General features: G+C 43.9%; 1 protein-coding gene across 4 annotated transcripts in view; it reads left to right on the top strand.

Moving 5' to 3' along the window:
- ADAM23 (ADAM metallopeptidase domain 23) overlaps positions 1–22,688 on the top strand; it is a 189,989-nt gene that overhangs the window by 145,941 nt on the left and 21,360 nt on the right. For all 4 annotated transcript variants that reach the window (XM_075530315.1, XM_075530314.1, XM_075530316.1 and 1 more), the window contains exons 16-24: positions 2,291–2,362; positions 3,763–3,852; positions 6,099–6,179; positions 11,295–11,345; positions 12,660–12,723; positions 14,087–14,192; positions 16,376–16,495; positions 17,894–18,062; positions 21,638–21,749. In XM_075530315.1, coding sequence (XP_075386430.1) covers positions 2,291–2,362; positions 3,763–3,852; positions 6,099–6,179; positions 11,295–11,345; positions 12,660–12,723; positions 14,087–14,192; positions 16,376–16,495; positions 17,894–18,062; positions 21,638–21,749 — 865 coding nt within the window. The remainder of the gene's footprint in view (positions 1–2,290; positions 2,363–3,762; positions 3,853–6,098; positions 6,180–11,294; positions 11,346–12,659; positions 12,724–14,086; positions 14,193–16,375; positions 16,496–17,893; positions 18,063–21,637; positions 21,750–22,688) is intronic.

The following is a 22,688-nucleotide window of genomic DNA, read 5'->3' as shown; positions in this document are numbered from 1 at the left end:
CTCTATGGTAGGGACAGGGGAGAAGAGGCTGGGCATAGCTGGCCTCTGCTGGATTCCCTCTTTTCATGAGGAAGGGGCCAGACTTGTCTCCACAGTCCATCCCTCTCTATTCTGACAGCACCCTTCCTCCCAGGCCTCTCCACATCCATGATGGTTCCAATAATTCATTGCAGTGGCCACACAGAACTCACAGACAATACTGACAGTTAAGGGGCCTTATCAGGGAAGTGACTGGGTTACCACAGGTCAGGGTCAATAAACAGTAAGGACAAAGTCATTCATCCACAGCAAGACCTCTCTTCATACGACACCAAGTCTCTTTCTGGTCCTCAGCCTCTTGTCTTCTCCCTCTGTGGACCAGGAATCCAACCGGCCTGCCACTCTGTCCCCCAGTCTCAGGGTCTCAGGCCAGGTGAGGCAAAGATGCCCTGTTGTCTCCATGCCTCTGTGTCACGGCAGCCCCCACCACTTCAGACAGAGACCTTGGACACACACTTCTAGGATTTCTGTGTCCCAGATGGCTCTGAAATACTTAGAAATGGCTCTGAAGGAGGCATGGTGTTTGTCTTCTGGTCAACCACACCCCCGTGGAAAACAAAGGATGGTGTCTTAAAGACACCTCCAGGAAAACTAAGGGTGTCCCTTGGTTCACATCCTCTACTAAATCCAGGACATAGGCCCACCGTAATCCTGTAGCTGCAGACTCTCTCCAAAATGAGACCCTAGGCACAGAGTCCAGAATTAGGATACATCACATGGAGGATTATGGCCAGAAAGGACATATGAACTGACTGCACCTCAATCTCCACTTGTGTTTTGTTTTTAATTTTCTATTAGCCCTGACCTCAAAATTAGTATTTTTGCTCCCCCTCAGCACAAAAGGATCCTTATTTGTGAAGGCATCCTAACAAGACTTGAGAGAATGTACTACGCAGGGAGTTTGTCTGTAGCTGTCCATTGGTCGCAGAGACAGGCTTAAATATACGTTGTTTGCCTGTAAGAGCGGCAACCCTCGTAGCTATACTCTTGATTTATCCCTCTATATGTCAAAGGAATGGATTCTTCCGAGTGTTTTTAGTCACTGCATGCATGTGTGTATGTGTAAGGTATTGTTCACACAGTGTCTAGGTGCATGTTTTCTTTGTTCTGAGAACCTCCCCAACTGCCATGTTTTCTATCTGCTTTAAGACCGTGACCCACCTCGGGCTGAAGGAGGGCTTGTCCTAAAAAGGAAGCATGAGAGGCCTGAGAGAAAGCTTTAGTCCTGTCTAGTCCTCGCTGTTCTGTTTTCATCCCGATGGCCAGAGCTCACAGAGGTTTAAACTATTGACTTAACTCATTGGATGCTCACAGAGGAGATCCCACTGAAGTAGGTTGAAACTCTTCCTTGCTTCCTGGATGTGCATCCCTTCCTGTAAGTGGAAGGCAGATCCGGTCTTTCTCAGACAGAGGTGGTGGAGACCAGCCCTCCTTTGGGCTAGGGACCGCTGTTGGGTTAGTATGTGGCTTCTCTCTTGCACGTGTGAGACTTGGAGCCCTGGGGTCGGGATTTAGGTGACAGGGTTGCCTTGATGAGGGGGGATCCGAATGGCTCTCTTAAACTGTCTCAACAATTGGACTGAAATGCAGTTTACCTGGCAAGCAAGTTCATAGCATCAGGATGACATTTGACTCTTCCACGATTCCATTAAGGATTGAGAGATTTATGGACATCTAAGCATATAGCTACAAACTTAGTTAACATGCTTCAGACAGTGAAGATTTCTACTCAGAAAGATGGGCAAGGACTACCAGCCACAAATTCAAGTTTGTTTGCTGTCACTTGATTGTATATGTCACGTTTAGCTGTGAAAAAGCATATTTAACTTTTTGATCATTTTTATGTCTTCTTAGCTGCCGTGAGACGAGTCAGCAAATTAGATGTCTGTGAATCTTATTAGCCATGCATTTTAGCTCCATTAGCAAATCTGAAAAGTGATCTATTTCTCTTGACAGCTTAGCTCCATAAAAAGCAATGTTAATGCTGGCTTACGTCTCTAGAGCCAGCCGCCAGGGGATTTCCCAAGAGATATTACCCCATTTCAAATATGTTTTTCAGAAGTTTTTAGAAGTGTTATTAATAAATGAACAGTGCTTCTCAAGCAGATGTCATTGATAAGACGCCAGGGCATCAGATCACAGGAACATCGTATGGTAGCTGATCGGAGGACCACATCTGGGACCAGGGTAGTGTATTGATTTTTGGTGATAAAGACAAATGTTTCTCCTGCCCCTCCCTAATCTCTTTCAGCTGTTTGAGCCCACCGAGTGTGGAAACGGATATGTGGAACCCGGGGAGGAGTGCGATTGTGGTTTCCACGTGGTAGGTATAAGAGACCTCTTCTACTTTCCGAAAAGGCAGGCAAAAGCATAGCATTGGTGAGAGGCCCCATCCTATCATTCGTTGTCACCTTGTCGCCTTTATGATCTCTCTCATGATTGCTTAGCTCCAGCTCAAATACATTAATATTCATCATGTACTTTGGGCCTTGTCTAGGAAATAATATACCCTAATTGGTCCTTGTAATTGAATTGTCTACCTCTGAAACTTTTTATAGCATGTAGACAACTCAGACAAGTTTTTACCAAATCCTGAAGCATTCTTGGCATGTTATTTTTAGTTACAGTGCTAGATGGGGTAGGAAGAACCTACACCTACTCCTCACTGATGACTGTCTCGTTACCTGACATTTCATGTTCACAACAGTGGTCAACAGTCTAACATGTGACCATGCCGCCTGTTCAGGACCTATGCCTGGCCGTAAGGAATGCCGTGGTCCCTCGTGAGATTCCTAATGAGCTCCCTCACCAGTGGAGCTCACGTGCGCGCACACACACAAAGGAAGTTCCTGTTGCCTAGCATTCCACTGTGCAGGAGAAGAAAGGGTGCACCGTCTCTCCAAGCCAGGGGGTTTCAGGCAGGCTTGAGAGTACTGGGGGCCAGCCCACAAGGACTCTCCGCTGTCCGGTGGGTCTTGGGTACCTCCAGTTTAAGATCAAGAGCAGAGGCCAGGCTTGAGCCTCACAGCCTCTGAGGAAGCTGTGGGCTGCCAGTGCTCATGGGAAGTTGGAAGTGGAGGAGGCAGGGCCAATCATCCTGGAAATACAGTGAGGGCAAACAAGGGGAGGGGATCCCAGGAAAGGAGAGGGGAGTCATGTTTGGGCTCACCTGGCTCTTGGAGCTTGGATAGGCTTTCCTCGGTGGTAGAGATGAAGGCCAAGTTCTCTTGAGGGAACGTGAGGGAGGGCAAGCAGCAGCGGCACATGACCTCAGCAGGGACCTGGGAGGATGTCCGTGGTACAAGGGCGGAGCGAGGTGACATGCTGATCCTCCGTCTTCGCATTATGCTGATCTCTACCCAGCAATCTTTTCTTTGGAGCCTACCCTTGTGGATTTGAGAGGAGTAGAGTACACAGCAGAACTAATCGGGTGGTGGGAAGTCTGCTAAGGAAGAGGCTTAATCTTGACCAGGGAAACCCTCTTCTAGAAAATGATACTTTGCTGAGAACTGTGGCAGGTAAAAAAAATCAACCTCCATTTAAGTAATTCTTGATTGAGGACTTCGAAACGTTTGTGGAAAAATTCATTCAATTTTTCTATGAGCTTTTTGAAGCCCCCTGGTGGAAGTCTATTGTTTAAGGCTTTGTAAGTCGGTGTGTAGACAAGGCTGACTGACCCACAGGCCAGGTCCCTGGCTTCCTCACTCCAAGTGCTCTCTCTAGGAATGCTACGCCCTGTGCTGTAAGAAGTGCTCCCTGTCCAACGGCGCCCACTGCAGCGACGGGCCCTGCTGTAACCACACCTCGTGCCTCGTAAGTAGTCGGACGCAGCACCGTCTTTCTCTTTCGTGCCCTGCGAGCCAGATACCTCCACGCTCAAGTCATTGTGGAGGGGTCAAGGCCTCGTTGGTCCATTGTTGATATCAGCTTTATAGATGAGTCCACTCACCTTCTGCCTGCCACAGTCTTTGCCACGGCTGTTATTTAGCATCGGCCATTCAGTACCTCTCTCCTACCATGACTCTTGAGAAAATAGACCCATACCACCTCTGAAATGAACCTGGAGAGTTGCTCTACGGACAATGATGTAAACCAAGGGAAGCTGTTGGATAGAAGTAGGATCGTTGTTTAATTTGTATAATATGCTAATATAATATTTTAGACTCTGAGCACAACAATGGTTGTTGTTGCTGTGTGCGCTAGTCCATTGCGACGCCTAGCCTAGCTACCGAACATAGCAGAAGGGCTCCACAGAGGTACCCGTGAGGGTAGCAATCTGTACAGGAGCAGGCTGCCAGGCCTTTCTTCCGTGGAACAATGGGTGGGTTCTAAGCACCAACCTTTCAGTTAGCAGCCAAGTGCTTTAACCGCTGTGCCACTAGGACCCTTTGTGCACAAAAGCCAATGCTCACATTTTCATATTTGACTATTATATCTTTGTGTCTATGTATAGTTCAGGAACCTAGTGGGTGCAAACTTCTTACACTATTGCAAATCTAAAGGTTGCCAGTTTGTACCTACCCATCAGTACCGTGGGAAGAAAACACCTGGCCATAGGTTTCTGTTAAGACTATGGCTGAGGTGGCTAAGGAAACGCTAAGGCAGGTTTCTCAACCTTCCTAATGCTGTGACCCTTGAATACAGTTCATGTGGTGGTGACCCCCCTCAGCCATAAATTTATTTTCGTTGCTACTTCATCACTGTAATTCTGCTACTGTTGTGAATTGGACGACACCTGTGAAAGGGTCGTTCAACCCCCAAAGGGGTCTCCACCCACAGACTGAGATCCGCTGCCCTAAGGAGTGGTTCTTCTCTGTAACGCATGGCGTTGCCACGAGTCAGAAAGAAAGCGATGATAACAATCACCAACATGTCATCCCACGCCCTTTACATGCATGAGGAGCATTGAAAAAGTCCGGGAAATTCAACTCCCCTTCATTTCCATTTTCCCATGAGGCCTTAGTTGATGTTTGAAAAGCCATCTTTTTGTTTTTTAAGTTTTCCCCAGAATTTTTATTACAGTCAAGACTAGATAATGTATCATAAATGTTTGGTTTATAAAATTTATTTTATTTTATTGGGGGCTCTTATAGCTCTTATCACAATCTGTACATATATCCATTTTGTCAAACACATCTTTACATATGTTGTCATCTTTTTCAGAACATTTTCTTTCACTTGAGCCTGTGGCATCAGCTCCTCATTTTCCCCCTCCCTCTCCCGCCCTCCTTCCTGTCCCCATTCCCCTTGATAATTTATAAATTCCTTTTTTTTTATGTCTTACACTGACTGCCGTCTCACCTCACCCACTTTCCTGCTGTTTTTTCTGATGGCTGAAAAGCCATCTTTTGAAGGCCTCCTCTTCTATAAAACATCTAGTCATTCTTGTAACCACAAAATTACACGATTTGATGATTTTCTTCAGTAACAAAAGGTGTTACACAGTATGATATTCTAGAAGATTTTGGCTTAGGATTTTTAGCTTAGCTTGACATTTTAGCTTTATACTTTCCTCGTGTGTTTTAAGAGATTATAAATAGCTTGAATGTAACGGGCTGTTTCCTTCATCAATTCTATATCGCCTACCCAGACAAATAAAATGCCTCTGCGCGGAATGCATTTATTCATGTCACTTAGATAATCTATATGAATTCATTAAAATGTGATGTCATATATTTAGCAGAGGAAAGGTTAACATTCAGGTTCATAGATGAATTAGTAGAGATTGAATGTGGGCATCAATCTTTAAAGCGATCTTAAATATTCATATTATGGTGTTTTGTTGTTTTGTATTAAGCCAAACCAGTGTTTCTTCTTTACTAATTGTAGGGTGTTTTTCCCTTCCCTAAAATGATATTTTGAAATGTGAACATTCAGTGTCTTGTTTGATGATTCATGTTTTGTGCATCTGGGCCTGTTTATATTCTGCACCTAGCTTGGCAATTCATAAGGAGTCTTGTGGTGATTATGAGATGATGTACGGGTTCCTAGGGCCCCTGTGCATGCTAACTGCTTGGAATAGTAGCACGAGCCCCTGACTCGCGACTTTCGATGTGCAGTTTCAGCCTCGAGGATATGATTGCCGGGATGCTGTGAACGGCTGTGACATCACCGAGTACTGCACTGGGGACTCTGGCCAGGTAGAGCAAACTGAGTGTTAGCTTCATCAGCTCATCTTAAAGCTTCCCGTGTGGATTACTTCTGTGAACGTGCTTTGCTTTCATTAATTTTTTATTGCATTTTATTTTGTCTTCTAGTAATTTCTGGATGATTTCATCCTGTCATTTTAGGAGAGTGTTGTTCATTGCAATGAATTTCTCTTCCCACTTAGTCCTCTTATTTGATTTACATACAAAGAACTGTGTTTCTCCTTCCTGGTCCCACGTGTGTGTGTGTGCTGGTTAACGGTTTGCAAAAGTGTAAAGTCACAGACGCCCTTTGAAAACAGAAATTTGAGTGGAAATTAAAAGTATAAAGCAGGGAAGCAGCAGCACTGTTCTGAGAGAAATCGGATCCTAAGCCCACCTTCCTCAGCTTCTTCCCCACCGCCCTGCTTCAGGGGCCCGTACACTAGGAATCAGTATCAATTCGATGGCAGTGCATTGGCTATAGGCTTGCTAACATTATCAGTGTTGTCTTTTGACATTTTTTTTGCATAATTACTGTTTTTAACTGCATCATTATTTTAAGTCATTATTTGTTAGTCAAATAAAGTCTTAAAACCATTTGGTGATGACCTACTATGTGTCAACCACTACACGTAGACCCCAATTTACAATGGGATTCTGTTCCAAGGACTCCATTGCTAAATCAGTACATCTACAGATGGGAAGCCTCAGAAACCACAGGGGTCGGTCAACTCTGACCTTGAGGGTCACAATGAGTCGGCATTGACTCAGCGGCAGTGAGTTTGGTTTTCTTCAGTCTTGTGGAACTTATATTCTATTGGTAGAGACAGACAATAAGTAAACAAATATTGCAGCTGGTGACAAATGCTAGACATAAAATACAGTGCTGTGAAGAGAGGGTGTGGGTGTGGGAGAGATTCAGGTCCATCCTTCAGAGAGTAGCCATTATGTCGAGACAGGAATGGCCCATCCAGGGACTGTGAGTGCAGAGGGGCAGCTTGTTCAGGACCTGGGGTCCATGTCTGGGAAGCTGGTGTCTAGTGGATGTGTCTCCAGGAGGGAGGCAGGCGCTAGAGCAGAGGGACCAGTAGGGATGGTAGGGAATTTGGATCCATGATAGAGATTTTGGATCTTATCCTACTTTCATTTTCATTCTAGCACTACTTACAAGCATTTCCCTATACGATTAGAGTTCTTAGAAATATTGTTATTTTATGATCCCGCGAGAGGCTATCCTGTGGGTTAACAGTTCACGTCTATCCCCAGTCAGTGGTGGACCTTTAGATCATTGGCAGCTTTTCACTGTTGTCATTAATGTGACAGTGGCCATTTTTGGTATGCTTCTAAAAAGGGTTCAGGATTAGTTCCTAAGGGTCAGTTGCAAGCAGTGGGATTACCCATTGCCAGACATCATCGCCTCCAGGAAGCCCCCAATACGGAGAGGAAAGGTGGTGTCAGGATAGCACTTTTATTACTGAAAATGACCTCGTTTAAGGCCATGCTTGGCATGAACTCAAAAGTACTGCTTTGAATGGTCCAGGTTGAGTCTTTAATAGAAGGTTCCTGACAGAAGCGCCTCTTCCTACAGAGGCGAGGCTTTGCACCGCTTATACCGGTGAAGCAGCTCAGACAGAGTGCATGCTCTCTGCAGGTAGACATGCTCCATGTCAAGGATGGCAGAATTGAGCCAGAATGCCCAGTTATTTCTCCCAAGCTTCTCAGTCAGTCACCTACCCCACTGAGCTGGAAATGAATGCAGGAGCAGAGTGGACAGGGTGAACACCAACATAGAGATCCGTCACTGAGAGAAAACACAAGCAGCGAGAGCAAGAAAAGCTCCCCATTAAACTTGGAAAGTTCATGATGTGGACTTTCTTTTTTTTAATTAATTAATTAATTTATAATCATTTTATTAGGGGCTCACACAACTCATTTTACGATCCGTACATACATCATTTGTGTCCAGCACATTCGTACATATGTTGCCGTCATCATTCTCAAAACACCTGCTTTCTACTTGAGCCCTTGGTATCAGCTCCTCATTTTTCCCCTCCCTCCCTCCTGCCCCCTCCCCCTCCACCCTTGATAATTTATAAATAATTATTATTTTATCATATCTTACACCATCTGATGTCTTCCTCACCCAGTTCTCTGCTGTCCATCCTCCAGGGAGGAGGTTACAGGTAGACCTTGTCATCTGTTTCCCCTTTCTTCTTCACCCTCCCTCCACCTTCCTGATATCGCCACTCTCACCACTGATCCTGAGGGGCTCATCTGTCCTGGATTCCCCGTATTTCCAGTTCCTATACGTGCCAGTGTACATCTCCCTGCCCAGCCGGTTATGTAAGATAGAATTGGGATCATGATAGTGGGGGGGAGCATTCAAGAACTAGAAGAAAAATTGTATGTTTCATCATTGCTACACTACACTCTGATTGGTTAGTCACCTCCCCATCATGATGTGGACTTTCTGAGGTTCAATTTGAAGAGACCTTCTCTTAAGGGTAGGAGATCATTAAGTATACTCAAGTTATTCTTTTGAAAGCCATGTGTTTCTTAGTCCAGCTTATGAATGGGTTTCTTTTCAGTCTTGCTGTGATGCATTGGCAGTGTAAGAACTGTGAGCTCTGTGTTTAGTGACAAGTGCACTCAGAATCTCGACACGCCCTGCTTCACAGAGGTGCGCCTTACGTTTTGTAGACTGATGTTTTTGTACCATCCTACATGGTTTTGTTTCTGCCTATTTCACCTTTTTAGAAGTTATGGTTCTAGTTCATCCTTTAATTCACCAATTGCCATAGAATTTAATGGAAATGGTGCTGCTCAAGCTAGTGTTCAGCAGCCTAATTAAAGAGAACGTTTCATTTTTGACTCATGTGCCTACTATAAAATTGTCCTGATAAATCCATTTCACAGTGGCCTGTTGCATAGTAGTTCTTATATTAACAATTTTTCAATATGACTAGAAAGACCCTGGAATAGATGGAGCAGAGGTAGCTAGCACCCAACTCGGAATATGCCATGACTGCCCCAGAGACAGTGAACTTCGAATCCCCTGGAGCCTAACAATGGTTGATTGTTGAACTAGAATCACTGAGAATCCCGCATCTCCAGGACTCAGCATCTACAGGCGACATTCTGACTTGACCTCGTCAGTAAGCTTCAGCTTAATTGTAGCTTTAGTGTGTATTGCTGCTTCTAGGATGCTTTTACAATCCATATTTTATAACGGGATAGAAAAATACGCACTTGAGAAAAATCCTCAGCAGGTGATTTTGGCTGATACGCGGAAGGTACCTTTGAAAGATGTGGGAGATGGTTTTGTTAGCACTCTGAGATAGGGCTCCTAAGTGGGCGGAATGTACAGAAACCATTCAAAACAAGCACAGCGGCTCCCGGTGCAGCACTGTAGCCTGGCTACCGTGACCCCTTTTGCACAGTCTAAGACCGAGGGCTGGGATGGCAGTGAGAGGCTGAATCCAGCAGAAAGTGTGAGTCGGGGAAGGGACTCTTCTGTCTTCAGCATCTTCAGAGAATGCAAGACGTTGCATGCGTTCCCTTGTTAAACCTTGCAGGGATCAATAACCAAACCTCAAACATCTTCTTTAGAAATCTTAGCTCATGTGGCTATGATGGCTTGTAATAGGAGTTTGGTTGTTGTTTGCTTGTGTGCGTTTTACAAAGAATTTTTTAGATAAATTCCTTGAAGTGGAATATATCTATTGCCAGCTATTTTGGCTTCCAAGGGCTCCCAATAGAGAAAGTAAATTTGGGGGTCAAAGTACCATGCATATTACTGAAATGACCACATGTTAATTTTCTTCGTGAAATATGAAAAATTTACATAAGACCCTGATGTACTTGTCCTGGTAGTAGCATTTCTGTTTATGATGATGGCTTTGTTTTGGGAGAAGTGAATAATTATTACTGGTTACTATAAGTGTAGAAGGAGCCTTGGGGATTATTCCTCAGTCCACCAACCTCAAGGACAGCAGTTTGAAGCCACCAGCTGCTTCGCAGGAGAAAGATGAGGCCTTCTACTCCTGTAAAGAGTTACAGTCTCAGAACCCACAGGGCCGTTCTGCTCTGGAGACCACGTCACTGTGATGACAAGGGAGTGGAAGGCATGGAGTTCAGCTTGGCGTAGGTGTAGACTATCTTCAACGTGTCTGTAGCTCATGTTTACATTTTCCGAGTTGCTTTTTCCACAGTAGCAGACCCCTAGGCTTCATCATTTTTTTTGGCTCTTTTCAGTGTGTAAATTAGGTGCACAGAGTAAAGAAAAAAATAACTTACTCAGGTAACTCTTGGGGACAATGCAGTGTGCTTTCCAACCATGGCATCACAAGGAGAGCTACAAAAGAAAATCACCATTGTTCCACAAAGTGTTCTGGTAACAAGCCTGCGGTTTGAGAAGTCAGGAGGAGAGCGGAGGCACAGCATTCACACTGAGCGGACAGGCAGAAGTTTGACAGGTGCTTTTCAGTGAAGTAGGCGTGGTGAATATATAGATTAAAACACACAACCACCAGAGCCGAGTGTCATGGGTGTTGCTGCAGATTTGACGTTTCCAGGGAGCTGGGATGGGTCTTCGGAATTAGTTCCTGAACGTACCCACTCCTACGTAACCAGCAGGTGCGTTTCTTGCATTGCCCATGTTCATACTTCTACTTTAAACTCTGTAGGCAAATGAATTTGATTTGTTAGACCTCCTTGTGATAACTGGAAACATGAAGCAAGCATCCTCTGCATGGGCCTCACGTATTTGACTGTTTAACAAAGTAGAATTAATTTACCCTATTTTTTTAAAAATGGGCCTCGTGATATAGTCACCATGTTAGCATCTGTACATATTTACCTCATGTGATGCGCCTGAAGGAGCCTGGTGGTGCTGTGGGTTAGGCGTTGAACTGCGAAGGCAGGTGAGTAACTCAAACTCATTCGCCTCACCTCTGGAGAAGGATGGGTCTGTCTGCTCCCTTAATTATTGAGAGTGACAAAAATCGTAGGAAGGGTCGCTGTGAGTCAGAATCAACGCCATGCCAGTGGGTTTAGGTTTATTGCATACCTTATCCACAGGAAATCATGAATGTGTTGAAGATTTACTAAAGAGGTTGTATTTTTCAGTGCCCACCAAATCTTCATAAGCAAGATGGATATGCCTGCAATCAAAATCAGGTATGCTGAGCTATGTGTTTTAAAGGGTGGTCTACAAGTTCATTATTTTTCTTTTTGATCAACAATATCAAAAAGACTTGGAAGCGAAATGACAACCCAAACAACAATAAGTGATCCCAGTGGTATTCTGGTCCCAAGATACTTTGTGTCAAACCAGAGACGACCTGGTAATATTTAACTGTGATGGCAAGTTTTCCCAAGATACTTTGTGTCAAACCACAGACGACCTGGTGATATTTAACTGTGATGGTAAGTTGTCCAGGTGGAACTGAAGCAAAGGAGAGCCAGGTCTTGGCTGGAGAAATAGGACCCCATTTATTAAGATGTGGTCATCTTCCAATAATTTCAACCTGGAGATCTCATGAGTAAATATGACAATGTGCTGGAATGTGTGGGTTTTAGCTAAGTTGTGTGTAAGCCATGATCTAGCCCAACTAGTCCCGCAGAAGAGGAGATTAAAAGTCAGTTTGAAATCACCCAGAAATACACCAACGTTTTCTTTCCATGAAATTAAAATGTTAATGTGACTAGCAAAGTTGGTTAGTCGAGTATAGCGTTTCCAGTGCTACCACCTCAGCAGCTCCTCAGCAGAAAGGTGAAAATGTTCTGCTCTGGACGATTTAGGGCCTCAGACACACGAAGGGGCACTTGGACTCTGTCCTGGAGGGTCACTGAATCAGAGTGGACTTGATGGGAGTGAGTGCTCTGTGTTGGATCTGAGGAGCCTGGGCGGCTCAGTGGGTCACAGGTCAGCAGTTTGAACCCACCAGCTGCTTCATGGGAGGCAGAGGAGGCTTCCTGCCCCTATAAAGACTTACCATCCAGAAGCCCACGGGGCGGTTCTCCCCTGCCCTGCAGGGTCGCTGTGAGAAGAGCTCACCTTCATGGCAGTGCCTTCGGTTTGAGTTTAGCGTTGCAGGCGTTAACTGTCAACGGCCAAGCCCTCCAGGAGAGAAAGACGTATCATTCGCTGCGGTACAGATTCTGCCTGAGAAACTTCTGGGCAGTTCTTCTCTGTCCTGCAAGGACTCTGTCAGTCAGGAATGATTAGACGACCATGGGATTTGGAAGTTGTTCTGTTTTTTTTTAATTTACAGCCCTGTCCTAGGAGGTCACTGTTCTGAATTCTCAACACGATCCCTGCGTTCTTCTTATGCATCTTTTAAGATGTGTCTGATTCTCTTGAGTCACTAGGACAGTCTTGCAGTATGGCACTAAAGAACTAAAATAAGGTGCTTATGAAGGAGGAGAGTGAAGAGGCAGCTCGACCAAGAACACGCTGTGGAAGGCTGATGCTGTGTCCTCTTGCCGCAGGGCCGCTGCTACAACGGGGAGTGCAAGAACCGGGACAACCAGTGCCAGTACATCTGGGGAGCAAGTAAGTCCCCTCCCCACACTCAGGGGGGGCTTCTCATCTGGTCAGTCTTCTCTGCCCCTCTTAGTGCCCGAAATGCCCAGCTAAGCACGAGGCTGTGTTTTGAAACCAACTTAGAGAAGGCTTCTAGAATAAATGAAAGGATGAAGCTCCGTCACAAATCCTACAGGAAACAGTGGCTCCAGCTGGACCCTTGGCCAGAGGAAGACATAGATGAGGGGCCTCCTGAGACTGTGGCTCTCTGGGAAGAGCTGTTTGGGCTGCTGGGAAAGAGTGGGCTGAGTGCAGTGGTCGCCTTCCTGGCCCCGTCACGTGCACCACTTGCTGTGCACCTTAGGATGGCCAGTGATCCCGCGGGTTAGCTTTGTACTTTTCTCCCAGGGAGGTGCCAGATTTGCTTCGTTATTTAGGTCATGTGCTATCTCCAACTGAAGAAACGAATAGATGACTGCATGCACAGTTAGGGATTCGAATATATGGTCATGACATGACTTTTAGTACCTTCCATACAAGGTAACACATACCATCTCTCCCTGCTAGTTATGCTGCCTCTTCAATGAACGTTAGCTCACCAGGGCCAAACTGGAGGAGAGGCAGATTGCTTCCTGAGACTGGGTCGCCCTAAATGGCGAGCGAGCACACTATAGAACGGGGCTCCTGTCACAGACAAAGACCACTAGGCCGATCAGAGGGCCACTTGGTGCTTCAGTGTTGAGACAGCAAATAGAGACATGTCTGTCTTTCCAAAAGGTTAAATATCAAAGCCAGGTCCAAACCTGACACCCAAGAGACTAAGACTTTACAATCGTTTCTGATAAAAAAACAGGACTAGTGATGTTGATTAGCTTTATTATCAACCAAAACAGCACATGTGGGAGATCTGTTTACTCAGGAAATGATATACTTTCAGAGCATATAAATAATATTTCTCTTCATTAATTAAGGAACATTAGAATTATGATTTAATAGTCCTTTAAGGTTAATAGTCTTGTAAGGTTTTAAGATTCCTGATACAGATGGCCATACCCACTCCCAGGCTCCACCTTGCCAACCAGAATTGGAAAGGAGTTTGGTTTGGTTTTGCTGGTTAAAAAAAAAAAATGTTGTGCTAGTGTTGACTTGTCTAGCTTGCCGGCACCAATTGTCACATTTTCGGGAATTTTGCAGTTTTTTGGCAGAGCAGTGATGCCCTCGAGGCAAGCACGGAATATTTATTATCCCTATGGAAAGTGGCAAGTGCCACACATCAGGATTGTTTTTTTCTCTTTCTTTCTGGAGTGTCAGTTGTGAAACATTGATCAGCTGGCTACCAGTGAAGGATCCCCAGGAGAGCTAAAATACATCTTTCCTCCGCCTGTCCCCCCAGAAGCTGCAGGCTCGGACAAGTTCTGTTATGAAAAGTTGAACACAGAAGGCACCGAGAAGGGAAACTGCGGGAAGGATGGAGACCGCTGGATCCAGTGCAGCAAACAGTGAGTAGCGGAGGTTCCCCGGGTGCAGTGTGAAATGAGCACAGAAGACTTACTGCTGCTTTAAAAACACACCAGACAACTTAAACATGCTACATAAGTTTCTCAAAATCGCATCAGTCTGGCGTCCACGGAGAGCTTCTCACCTGCTGTCTTTACTGATGATGGCGTGAAAGTGACCCTTGGCTAAGATATGACCGAACGCTAGGTTTTCGCTTTCTTTATTGTTAGGAAAGATGGCCTTTGAATGGACTGTCGACTGAGAGTTTAATAGGCAACATATATAGGTTCTGTAAAAATCTTTCTGGGAATATTCAAAGTGAAAGAATACAAGTTTTGGACGAATGCATGAGCACCACACCCTTTGGTGTAGCGAGGCATCTAGTAGGTATGTCGGAGATTTGTCTTCTTCTAAAAATCTTCCAACTCAAGTATGCTGGGTGAGTCCTTTGCTGTTAGCCCAAGAGTTAGTGGTTCAGAGCCACTCAGTGGTTCTGTGGGAGCACTACCAAGCAAGCTGCTTCGGTCAGATTAGCGACCACCACCACCGGACCCAAGCCTGCTGCCCTGGAGTCCATTCTGACTTGTACCGACCCTCGAAAGGGTTTCTGAGATTGAACATCTTTAATGGGGTGCAGGGAGCCTCCTCTTTAGCCCTCAGAGCAAATGGTGGGTTTGAACTGCTGACTTGCAGTTAATAGTTCATTACTTACCAACATCACTAACAGGGCTTCTTTGCCATAGAATCACAACCAAAAAACCCCTATGGGACAGTCCTACCCTGTCATCTGGGGCTGCTCTGGGTGGAACTGGCCCACCAGCACTCAGCAGTAACAGGCAGGTACATGCAGCTGCTGGGGGAACCACCGTCCTGGCTTTTGTGCCAATTGTTTTATTACCTAAGTTTTCACCCCAAGTTACGTGGTTTACCCTACGCTGTTGTAACTTTCGACAAAAGCCATCCTACTGTGTGTGTCGTTTTTACTGCTGCTTCTGAAGTTCAGATTTTAAAGAGTTGTGTGTAGCTGTCTCTGTTCATGTTCATTCATGTGCATATGAATAAACCACCATTTATTTCTGTATCTTATGTTGGTAGACATTTGCTTTGTTTTCATGTTTTGGCCGTTTCCCAACTCTCCTGCTATAAGTTTCCTCTGTGTGTTGGGGACTTCCCCACCAACCTTGTGAACATTTCTGCAAGCTTTCCTGGGACCCATCCTAAAAGACACACGACACGTCAAAGGGGAGAGTGTGTTTTTTAGTGTTGCCAGATGACGTCACACCCTTCCCAAATGCATGCATCATCACGTGCGCGTGTATCAGTACGGATAAGGAAGTGTGTATCAGTACGGATAAATGCATGCATCATCACGTGCGTGTGTATCAGTACGGATAAGGAAGTTGAGTCATACCTCGTTCTCATCAGTAAGGGCATCGCCAGACTTTTGCTTGTATCTATTCTGGGGGGTGGGAGCTGCTTTCTTAGTGTGGAATGAATTTGCCTTGGCCTTCCTTTTACTGCCAAGAAGGTTTCACACATCTTCACACACTCCGTGGGCACAGCTTTCCCTTTCCCAAAATAGACCGGTTCAGCTTTTTGCCCACGTGTTAGAAGTTGACTGCCTACCTCATAGGTTGGAGGTAAGCGCACAGGAGTTGGGTGGCTCATTTCATGATGTTGCCAAGAACCCAGACGGCCCTTTCCGCCCCTCCACCTGGGGTGTTTCCCCTTCCGTGTGTGTGGAATACATGATGGTGGAAGCAAGGCCCTCAGTTCTAAAGCAGGCAGCCAACGTGCAACTGCAAGCCTGTGCCCAGCGAGCAGAGTTCTCCCCAGCAACCCGCTGGCTCGCTTTTCCTCTCTCTCCTGCCGGAACTAGACTGCTGGCTACGTCTCGATTCAGGACGAGGGCGTGGAAGAGGCCAGGACATCTGGTCTGGAAACGGGAGTGCCATGACAAGTTTAGATTAGTCACAATTCATCTCTCAGGCTGAGTACTTTCCCATCCCAACAAAACTGGGATTCTGTTAACAAGAAAGGCGGGAGGGACCTAGTCAACACTATCTTCAATAAATATTTTTGTTAGGAGAAGAATATATTTCAGTTGTAAATAACGGTGGACTGAGTAGCTTTGAAACTCTTGAGCTTGATTCTCTGTGCTTTCTCTTTTTAAAAACATGTTCAGTGATGTGTTCTGTGGATTTCTACTCTGTACCAATCTTACTCGAGCGCCACGTATCGGCCAACTTCAGGGTGAGATCACTCCAACTTCCTTCTACCATCAAGGCCGAGTGATTGACTGCAGGTACGTGTTCAATGTGCGAAAGCCTGATGCGCCACGTGGGTTACAAGTTTAGCAAGACCCCAGGGAATTCTTGCTTGTTCCCACATGAGGAAAATTAGATGCTGTCATCAATCTTTCATGATGAGTTGAAGAGTCTTTTTGAAAACAAAGTTGTACCATGATTTTCAAATGACTAAAATTGGTTTGATAATTTTACTGGTGAGGGTTTTCCCCATGCTAATCTTAAAAGTAAGAAGAGTTTCCACTTTGATCAGTGATTAAAACCCGGAGCATAAAACATATTACTGTTGGAATAGCGTGTGCGTGTTTTATTTTTTATGACCCAAAGACCTTAACCTGCACTTTAGAAAGCATAAGTCTGGTGTAGAAGATGGGGAGACCCAGTCAGATATGAAAAACATTTACTGAAATATTATTTCAATAAGACAAAACACATTCTATCCAACTGCTTCCTAGTAGCAAGCTTACAAGTCAGGGAGTCATATTTGAAAGACAAGCACAGTGCTCTGTAAAGTCGTCATACTTCCTGTCCACGGTACCATTATTGTTCAAACACTTCTGGACTTCCTCCTGCAGAAGTCTCCTCTCGCTCCTCATCTGTAACTTTTGGTCTCTCCAGAGCGACAAACCCTTATTTTATGTGAATGAATTTAAGATTTAAAACCACATGAGAGCATGTATTTTGGAATTTTTTATTCTTATATGTAATCTAAGACTAATTTTGAAGCAAATTTAGTAAGATGACGTTTCCTCGTGGCACCTAAGCTTCCTTCGGGTTATTGATTTAGATGGAGCATCCCTGTTAAGTCATATTGTTATATTCTCACCTTGGGTTATTGTAAAATGAGCCACAAGGCGCTCCATTAATAATTAAGATCCGTTGTCATTCAAATTCAAGTCGACCCCAACTTTAAAACTTTGGAAGTAAAAGCTCAATAGAAAGAGCTGATCCATGTACTTCCACAGTCATGAATAATTAGCTCTCTGAAGTAAGAGCAATAACTCTCAAAATATTCATATTTGTTGTTTTTACTCAATGTCTTTAAGAAATTATTTATGACCTATTGTATAACATTTAAGAGCTAATGACAAGTCTGCTTCTCTTTGTTTTCATACAATCACTTACCCCCTTCTCTATTGTTGGGTTTTGAAAACAAGTGAAAACTTAGCATTCATTTTGTGAATTTAATAACAAGCATTGTAATAATGGCGATGAAAGGTGAATTCACTTCTTTGATGGTGCGCTCTTGTTCATAGGAGTGAGGAAGAGGGTGAAGAGAGGGAAGAGTGGGGAGTGCTGGCAGAAATTCATGTTCACTGACAACCTTCTCTGTTTCTTGTGACTTGGAGAGGAAAGTGTGGTTGTAATGGTTGTGTGTCCATTTTTTCCCCTGATAGTGGTGCTCACGTGGTTTTAGATGATGACACCGATGTGGGCTATGTAGAAGATGGAACCCCATGTGGCCCATCTATGATGTGTTTAGATCGGAAGTGCCTACAGATTCAGGCCCTGAATATGAGCAGCTGCCCTCTTGATTCCAAGGGCAAAGTCTGCTCAGGCCACGGGGTAAGTAGACATCCGTATTCCAACTCTAACCTTCATTGTGTGATGTCTTGAAAATCCATGGTGATTAACTGTGTGGTTCAGCCTTCCTTTGTTTCTGTGTTGCCAATGCGTGTGTACTAGGAGTATCCCACAGCGTGGCTTTCTAGTCAGAATTGCAGCCATATGTGTGGTACAGTGTTACTGTTGTTGTTTACTCTATCACTGGCTAATTACAGTGATAATGTTCTCTGGCTGTTACTTGGCATCTATGAAGCTGAACAAAATTACCTAGGTTCCTAAATTAACTGAGAACTGTAGGCTCCAGCTGACTCCTTCATACAGTTCAATGCCACTTTCTACAACCATTTTTATTGTTATAAATGTATTGTAAATAGTTACCAGTTCAACATTTTTTGCACGCACAATTCAGTGAAGCCAGTTATGTTCAAAGTCACTTTTAAACCCTCTCAATAATTTGCTTTCATCTGCTCCGCATGCGTAGTGAGTCGCTATGAGAGGTTATATTGCGTATGGGATTCATACGTTCTAAGCCGTACAGTTATGCTGGACCAGCGTCCTCTGCGTAGCAAAGAGACTCTGCCTACTGACACCCAAACATAGGCTTCAATCTCCTTAACTTGCGTTTCGGACAAGCTGGACTTAACTGGCAATGGTAAATTTAATATCCTAAAACAAATTATGACGTTTATGTAAACATAGACTCAGTAAAAGGATGATATCTCAAAAGGTATAGAGACTTCAGAATTGTGCAACTTCTCTTTATTTGTGTTGTTCGTTTTTATTTATAACAATGCATACATCAAGTGTATCGAGCACATTTGTACAACTTTTTAAAAATCATTTTTATTGGGGGCTCTCCCAGCTCTTATAATATTTCATACATCAATTGTATCAAAGATACTTATACACATGTGTCCATCATTATTTCCAAAACATTTTCTACTTGAGCCTTTAGCATAAGCTCCTCTTTTTTCACCTCCCTCCCCCATCCACCTTCCCACCCTTATGAATCCTTGATCAATTTTATATTGTTATTATTATTTTGTATGTTACACTGTATTTACAACTTTTCTTGATGTGATTGAATTGTATGATACATGTTATATGTCTCAAAGCTTAAAATAATAATTAAAAAAAGAAACAATAATAATATTAAAAGCAACAGAGGCTAATGTAGATAGCAAGTTCTGGAGCAGAGGTGAAGGCCATCAAAGATATGGCATGTGATGTGGAGTCAAGCAAACTGGAAAGACCTGAGCGGCTTGTCCATCACATCTGGAGTTCAAGTTTAGTTGAGTCATCAGCTCACAAGGCAGGATCTGATCGCCTAGGGAGAAAGGCCTGGCTTTCGGAAAGAAACTGCATGCTGAGTGTGAATGCTCATCCCTACTTGCTCCTCAGTGACTTTGGACAAGTCACCTAGTCTCTGTTAGCTACTAGTGTGAAGTTTAGAAAGGCAGCAATCCAAAGGAAGGCCTTCACCAAGTGGATTGCAGGACGCAGCGCCTTCCTGTGATGAGGGTAGTGCCAGGCTGGCGATCTGTTGCTCTGCTGTGCGTAGTGCCGCTATGAGCCACTATGCTGAGCATCGGAAGCAACCCAGAGGGCACTTAGCATCCGTGTCTGTCACTAGTAAGTGCTTAACGTTTATTAAGTTAAAATAAAGTCCCCGAGAAGACCTTTCAGTTATTTCAACTATTGCTCAACAAGCATTACAAAATTTAATACCTGAGAAGACTCTTATTCTTCCCCCCTTATTCTCTCCCACTTTTTTAAATCTTGTTTTATTTTTTAAGCCAAACTCAGGCTTGTTGATCATAGTCTTGCTATTATTACATTTCAGATGAAAAAGCTTCTTCCAACAACAAGCTGAAGGGTGATTTTATCATCTGAATTATCTGCTTCTGGATGTATTTCAGAGAGAGATAAGGGTTGAAGCACCAGTATCTCCAGTTTTGTAGATGGTTATTTGTTTCGTCTAAATTACAAGCCTAGTCCAGTACATTGCCTGGTCCCCAGAGGAAGAGAGAGAAGACTGAGGTCATTCTGACTGACCGAGCACAGTGGCATTACCGCCAGGCCGGGGATGGGGGAGAGATGCTGATTTGGCCAGGAAAGCAGTGGGTTTGGTGTTGGATGTGGCGAAGCAATTGAATGCATTGGTGGTCCGTGCCTCCTCGTGTTCCAATCTCTGACCATGCCTGTTGAGCTCCTATCTACTAATATAGATTTAAAATATCTTAAAACTACTGCTTCAGAAAAAACCGCCTTGTCAGACACACTTGTGTCTCTTTTTCATTTCTGTGAACAGCTTTAATCCACATATCATACAACTCAGTGGTTCAGTCGTCAAGTTATACAATCATTTCCACACCCAATTGGAGAACATTGTTTTTCTGTCTTGTACTCATTGTTCTTAACTCCCTGCTTCTCCTCAACCACCCCTTTTGTGCACCCAAGAAACTATTACTCCAGTTACTTTCTCTATAGATTTACCTATCCTGAATTTTATATCCAGAAAAATATACAAAAACAAAACAAAACGAAACCTAACAGCAATAACAAAGTGAAACCCCCCAAAAATCCCCATCAAAAAGAAAGTGGATTTTATATATTACAACACAGGAAAAAATATAGTTCAAGAGGGTGACACGGACAACATAACACCTCTGAGATACACCCTGCTGTGGACATACAAAAATACAGAAAATGTTGAGAACCAGATCAGGTCCAGCAGGCATCAGAAGGGGATCAATGGACAGTCTTAACTGTCCAAGTCAGGGTTATGCTTTGAATATGAAACCCGGGATTGGTGAACCTACAGAGACAGCAAGTAGAATCAGGGCGGGGGTGGGAGCGGGGTGGCAGTACAGTGGAGCAGGTGGAGGGGTGGGGTAACAGGCAGATGTTAAGGAGTCCTGGAAGAAAAAGAACATTTAGAAACTGTTTGTGGGGGCAATTGTCCCATTCTGCCTGACGTGATTAAACTATGGAATGATAATGATGTATATATTAACTCCCAATTAATAATAATTTATTAAATAAATAAAAAGTGGAAATATTAAAAACGAGAACAAGTTTAAAATGGGCCAGAGGGAGATCAAATGATAAGCTGTCAGATTTTAACCTAGCTGCACCTACAACAGCGCACTTTCCAAAGCTTTCTGCACAGTAGCCAAGCTGCTCCCATTCCAGGTTGATGTTCGCAGGGATTCACCAGAGGCTTAATCCACATCATATATTTCCCCCTCACTTTTTTTTAACTGAAGCAACTTTTAAATGGGTCAAAAGAGAGATCAAAAGATATTAAATTTTAACTATATTTAGCAATATCAATAGCAATTATTTAAGTTCTCATCCTATTAATGTTTTCCATAATAAATGGAGGAAACAACTTTCAAGAATTTCATCTGCACACGGTATCCCTTTTTTCTAGTGCATAAATCATGGGAAATTTTTAAAATTTTCAAATAGCTTTTAAATCTTCTTCGATGCCTCCTATGTCTGTTTTGCATTTCCAAGCACTGTTCTCTTGCCCACAGTTAAAGTGCCTGACGCTTCTTCCTTCTTCACAGGTGTGCAGTAATGAGGCGACCTGTATCTGTGATTTCACCTGGGCAGGAACCGACTGCAGCATCCGAGATCCAGTTAGGAACCTTCACCCACCCAAGGACGAAGGACCCAAGGGTTTGTGTGATTTCGGTTTTCAGTTACTGCATCTGAATTCACTGGCAGTGCTTTCCATGCCACTGGTGTAACCGTCTAGCAGATTTACAGCAGGCACATAAGAATATCTCTTCTTCATTCAAATATGTATATGTCTAAAGCAAACGAAGCAGAGTTAGCACTCTGTGAATGTTATATTGAAAAACACATTCGAATGGTCATTTTTGCTGTAATACTGAAATGCAGAAGAATCTTTTTCCTTCCTGCTTCCTTGCTCCTCTTTAAACCTTATTAATTTTTTTTGCTAGTTTGTCTAAGCAATGTCAGTTTTCTAAGAGATAAAGTATTTTGGCTGTGATGAGACTCTAGCCATTTCACAGTACTTGAATCTCTCCAGAAGGAACATGAGCTTTCTAGGTTCTTTTAAACACCCTCTTGCTTAGGACAAAGATGTGGGAATGCTCTACAGAAGTCTAATTCTTTGAAGAAAGCATGAGAAATATGGACCTTTGTTAAATCAGCCAATAAGAAGGGAGATAGGAGAATTCAGATTTTAAAGTATCTTCCAATGAAAGCCCAGGTCTTGAGGCCTGGAGAAGAGAGAGCCCTGGTGATTTAGTAGCTTACACACTGCACTGAACTGCTAACCACAAGGTCAGAAGTTCAAGCACATCAGCTGCTCCACAGGAGAAAGGTGAGGTTGCCTACTGTTGCAATGACTTACAGTTTTGGAAACCTACTGGGGCAGTTCTACTCGGTCCTATAAGGTTGCTAGGAGTCAGAACCGACTTCATGGCAATAACCAGTTGAAGGCCTTCCGGAGATGCATTGTGTTATCCAATTAGGAGATCCAAGTCTGTGACAGGGACCCAAGGGCCAAATCTCAGGTGCTTGCTGTCGCCCGTTACATTATGCTACTATGTGGGCTGTGTCATCATGAATAAGGTCGTTGTTTAACCC

Source organism: Tenrec ecaudatus, chromosome 13, assembly GCF_050624435.1.
Source record: "Tenrec ecaudatus isolate mTenEca1 chromosome 13, mTenEca1.hap1, whole genome shotgun sequence".
Classification (NCBI taxonomy): Eukaryota; Metazoa; Chordata; class Mammalia; order Afrosoricida; family Tenrecidae; genus Tenrec; species Tenrec ecaudatus.
This window is presented reverse-complemented; position numbering and strand designations above follow the sequence as displayed.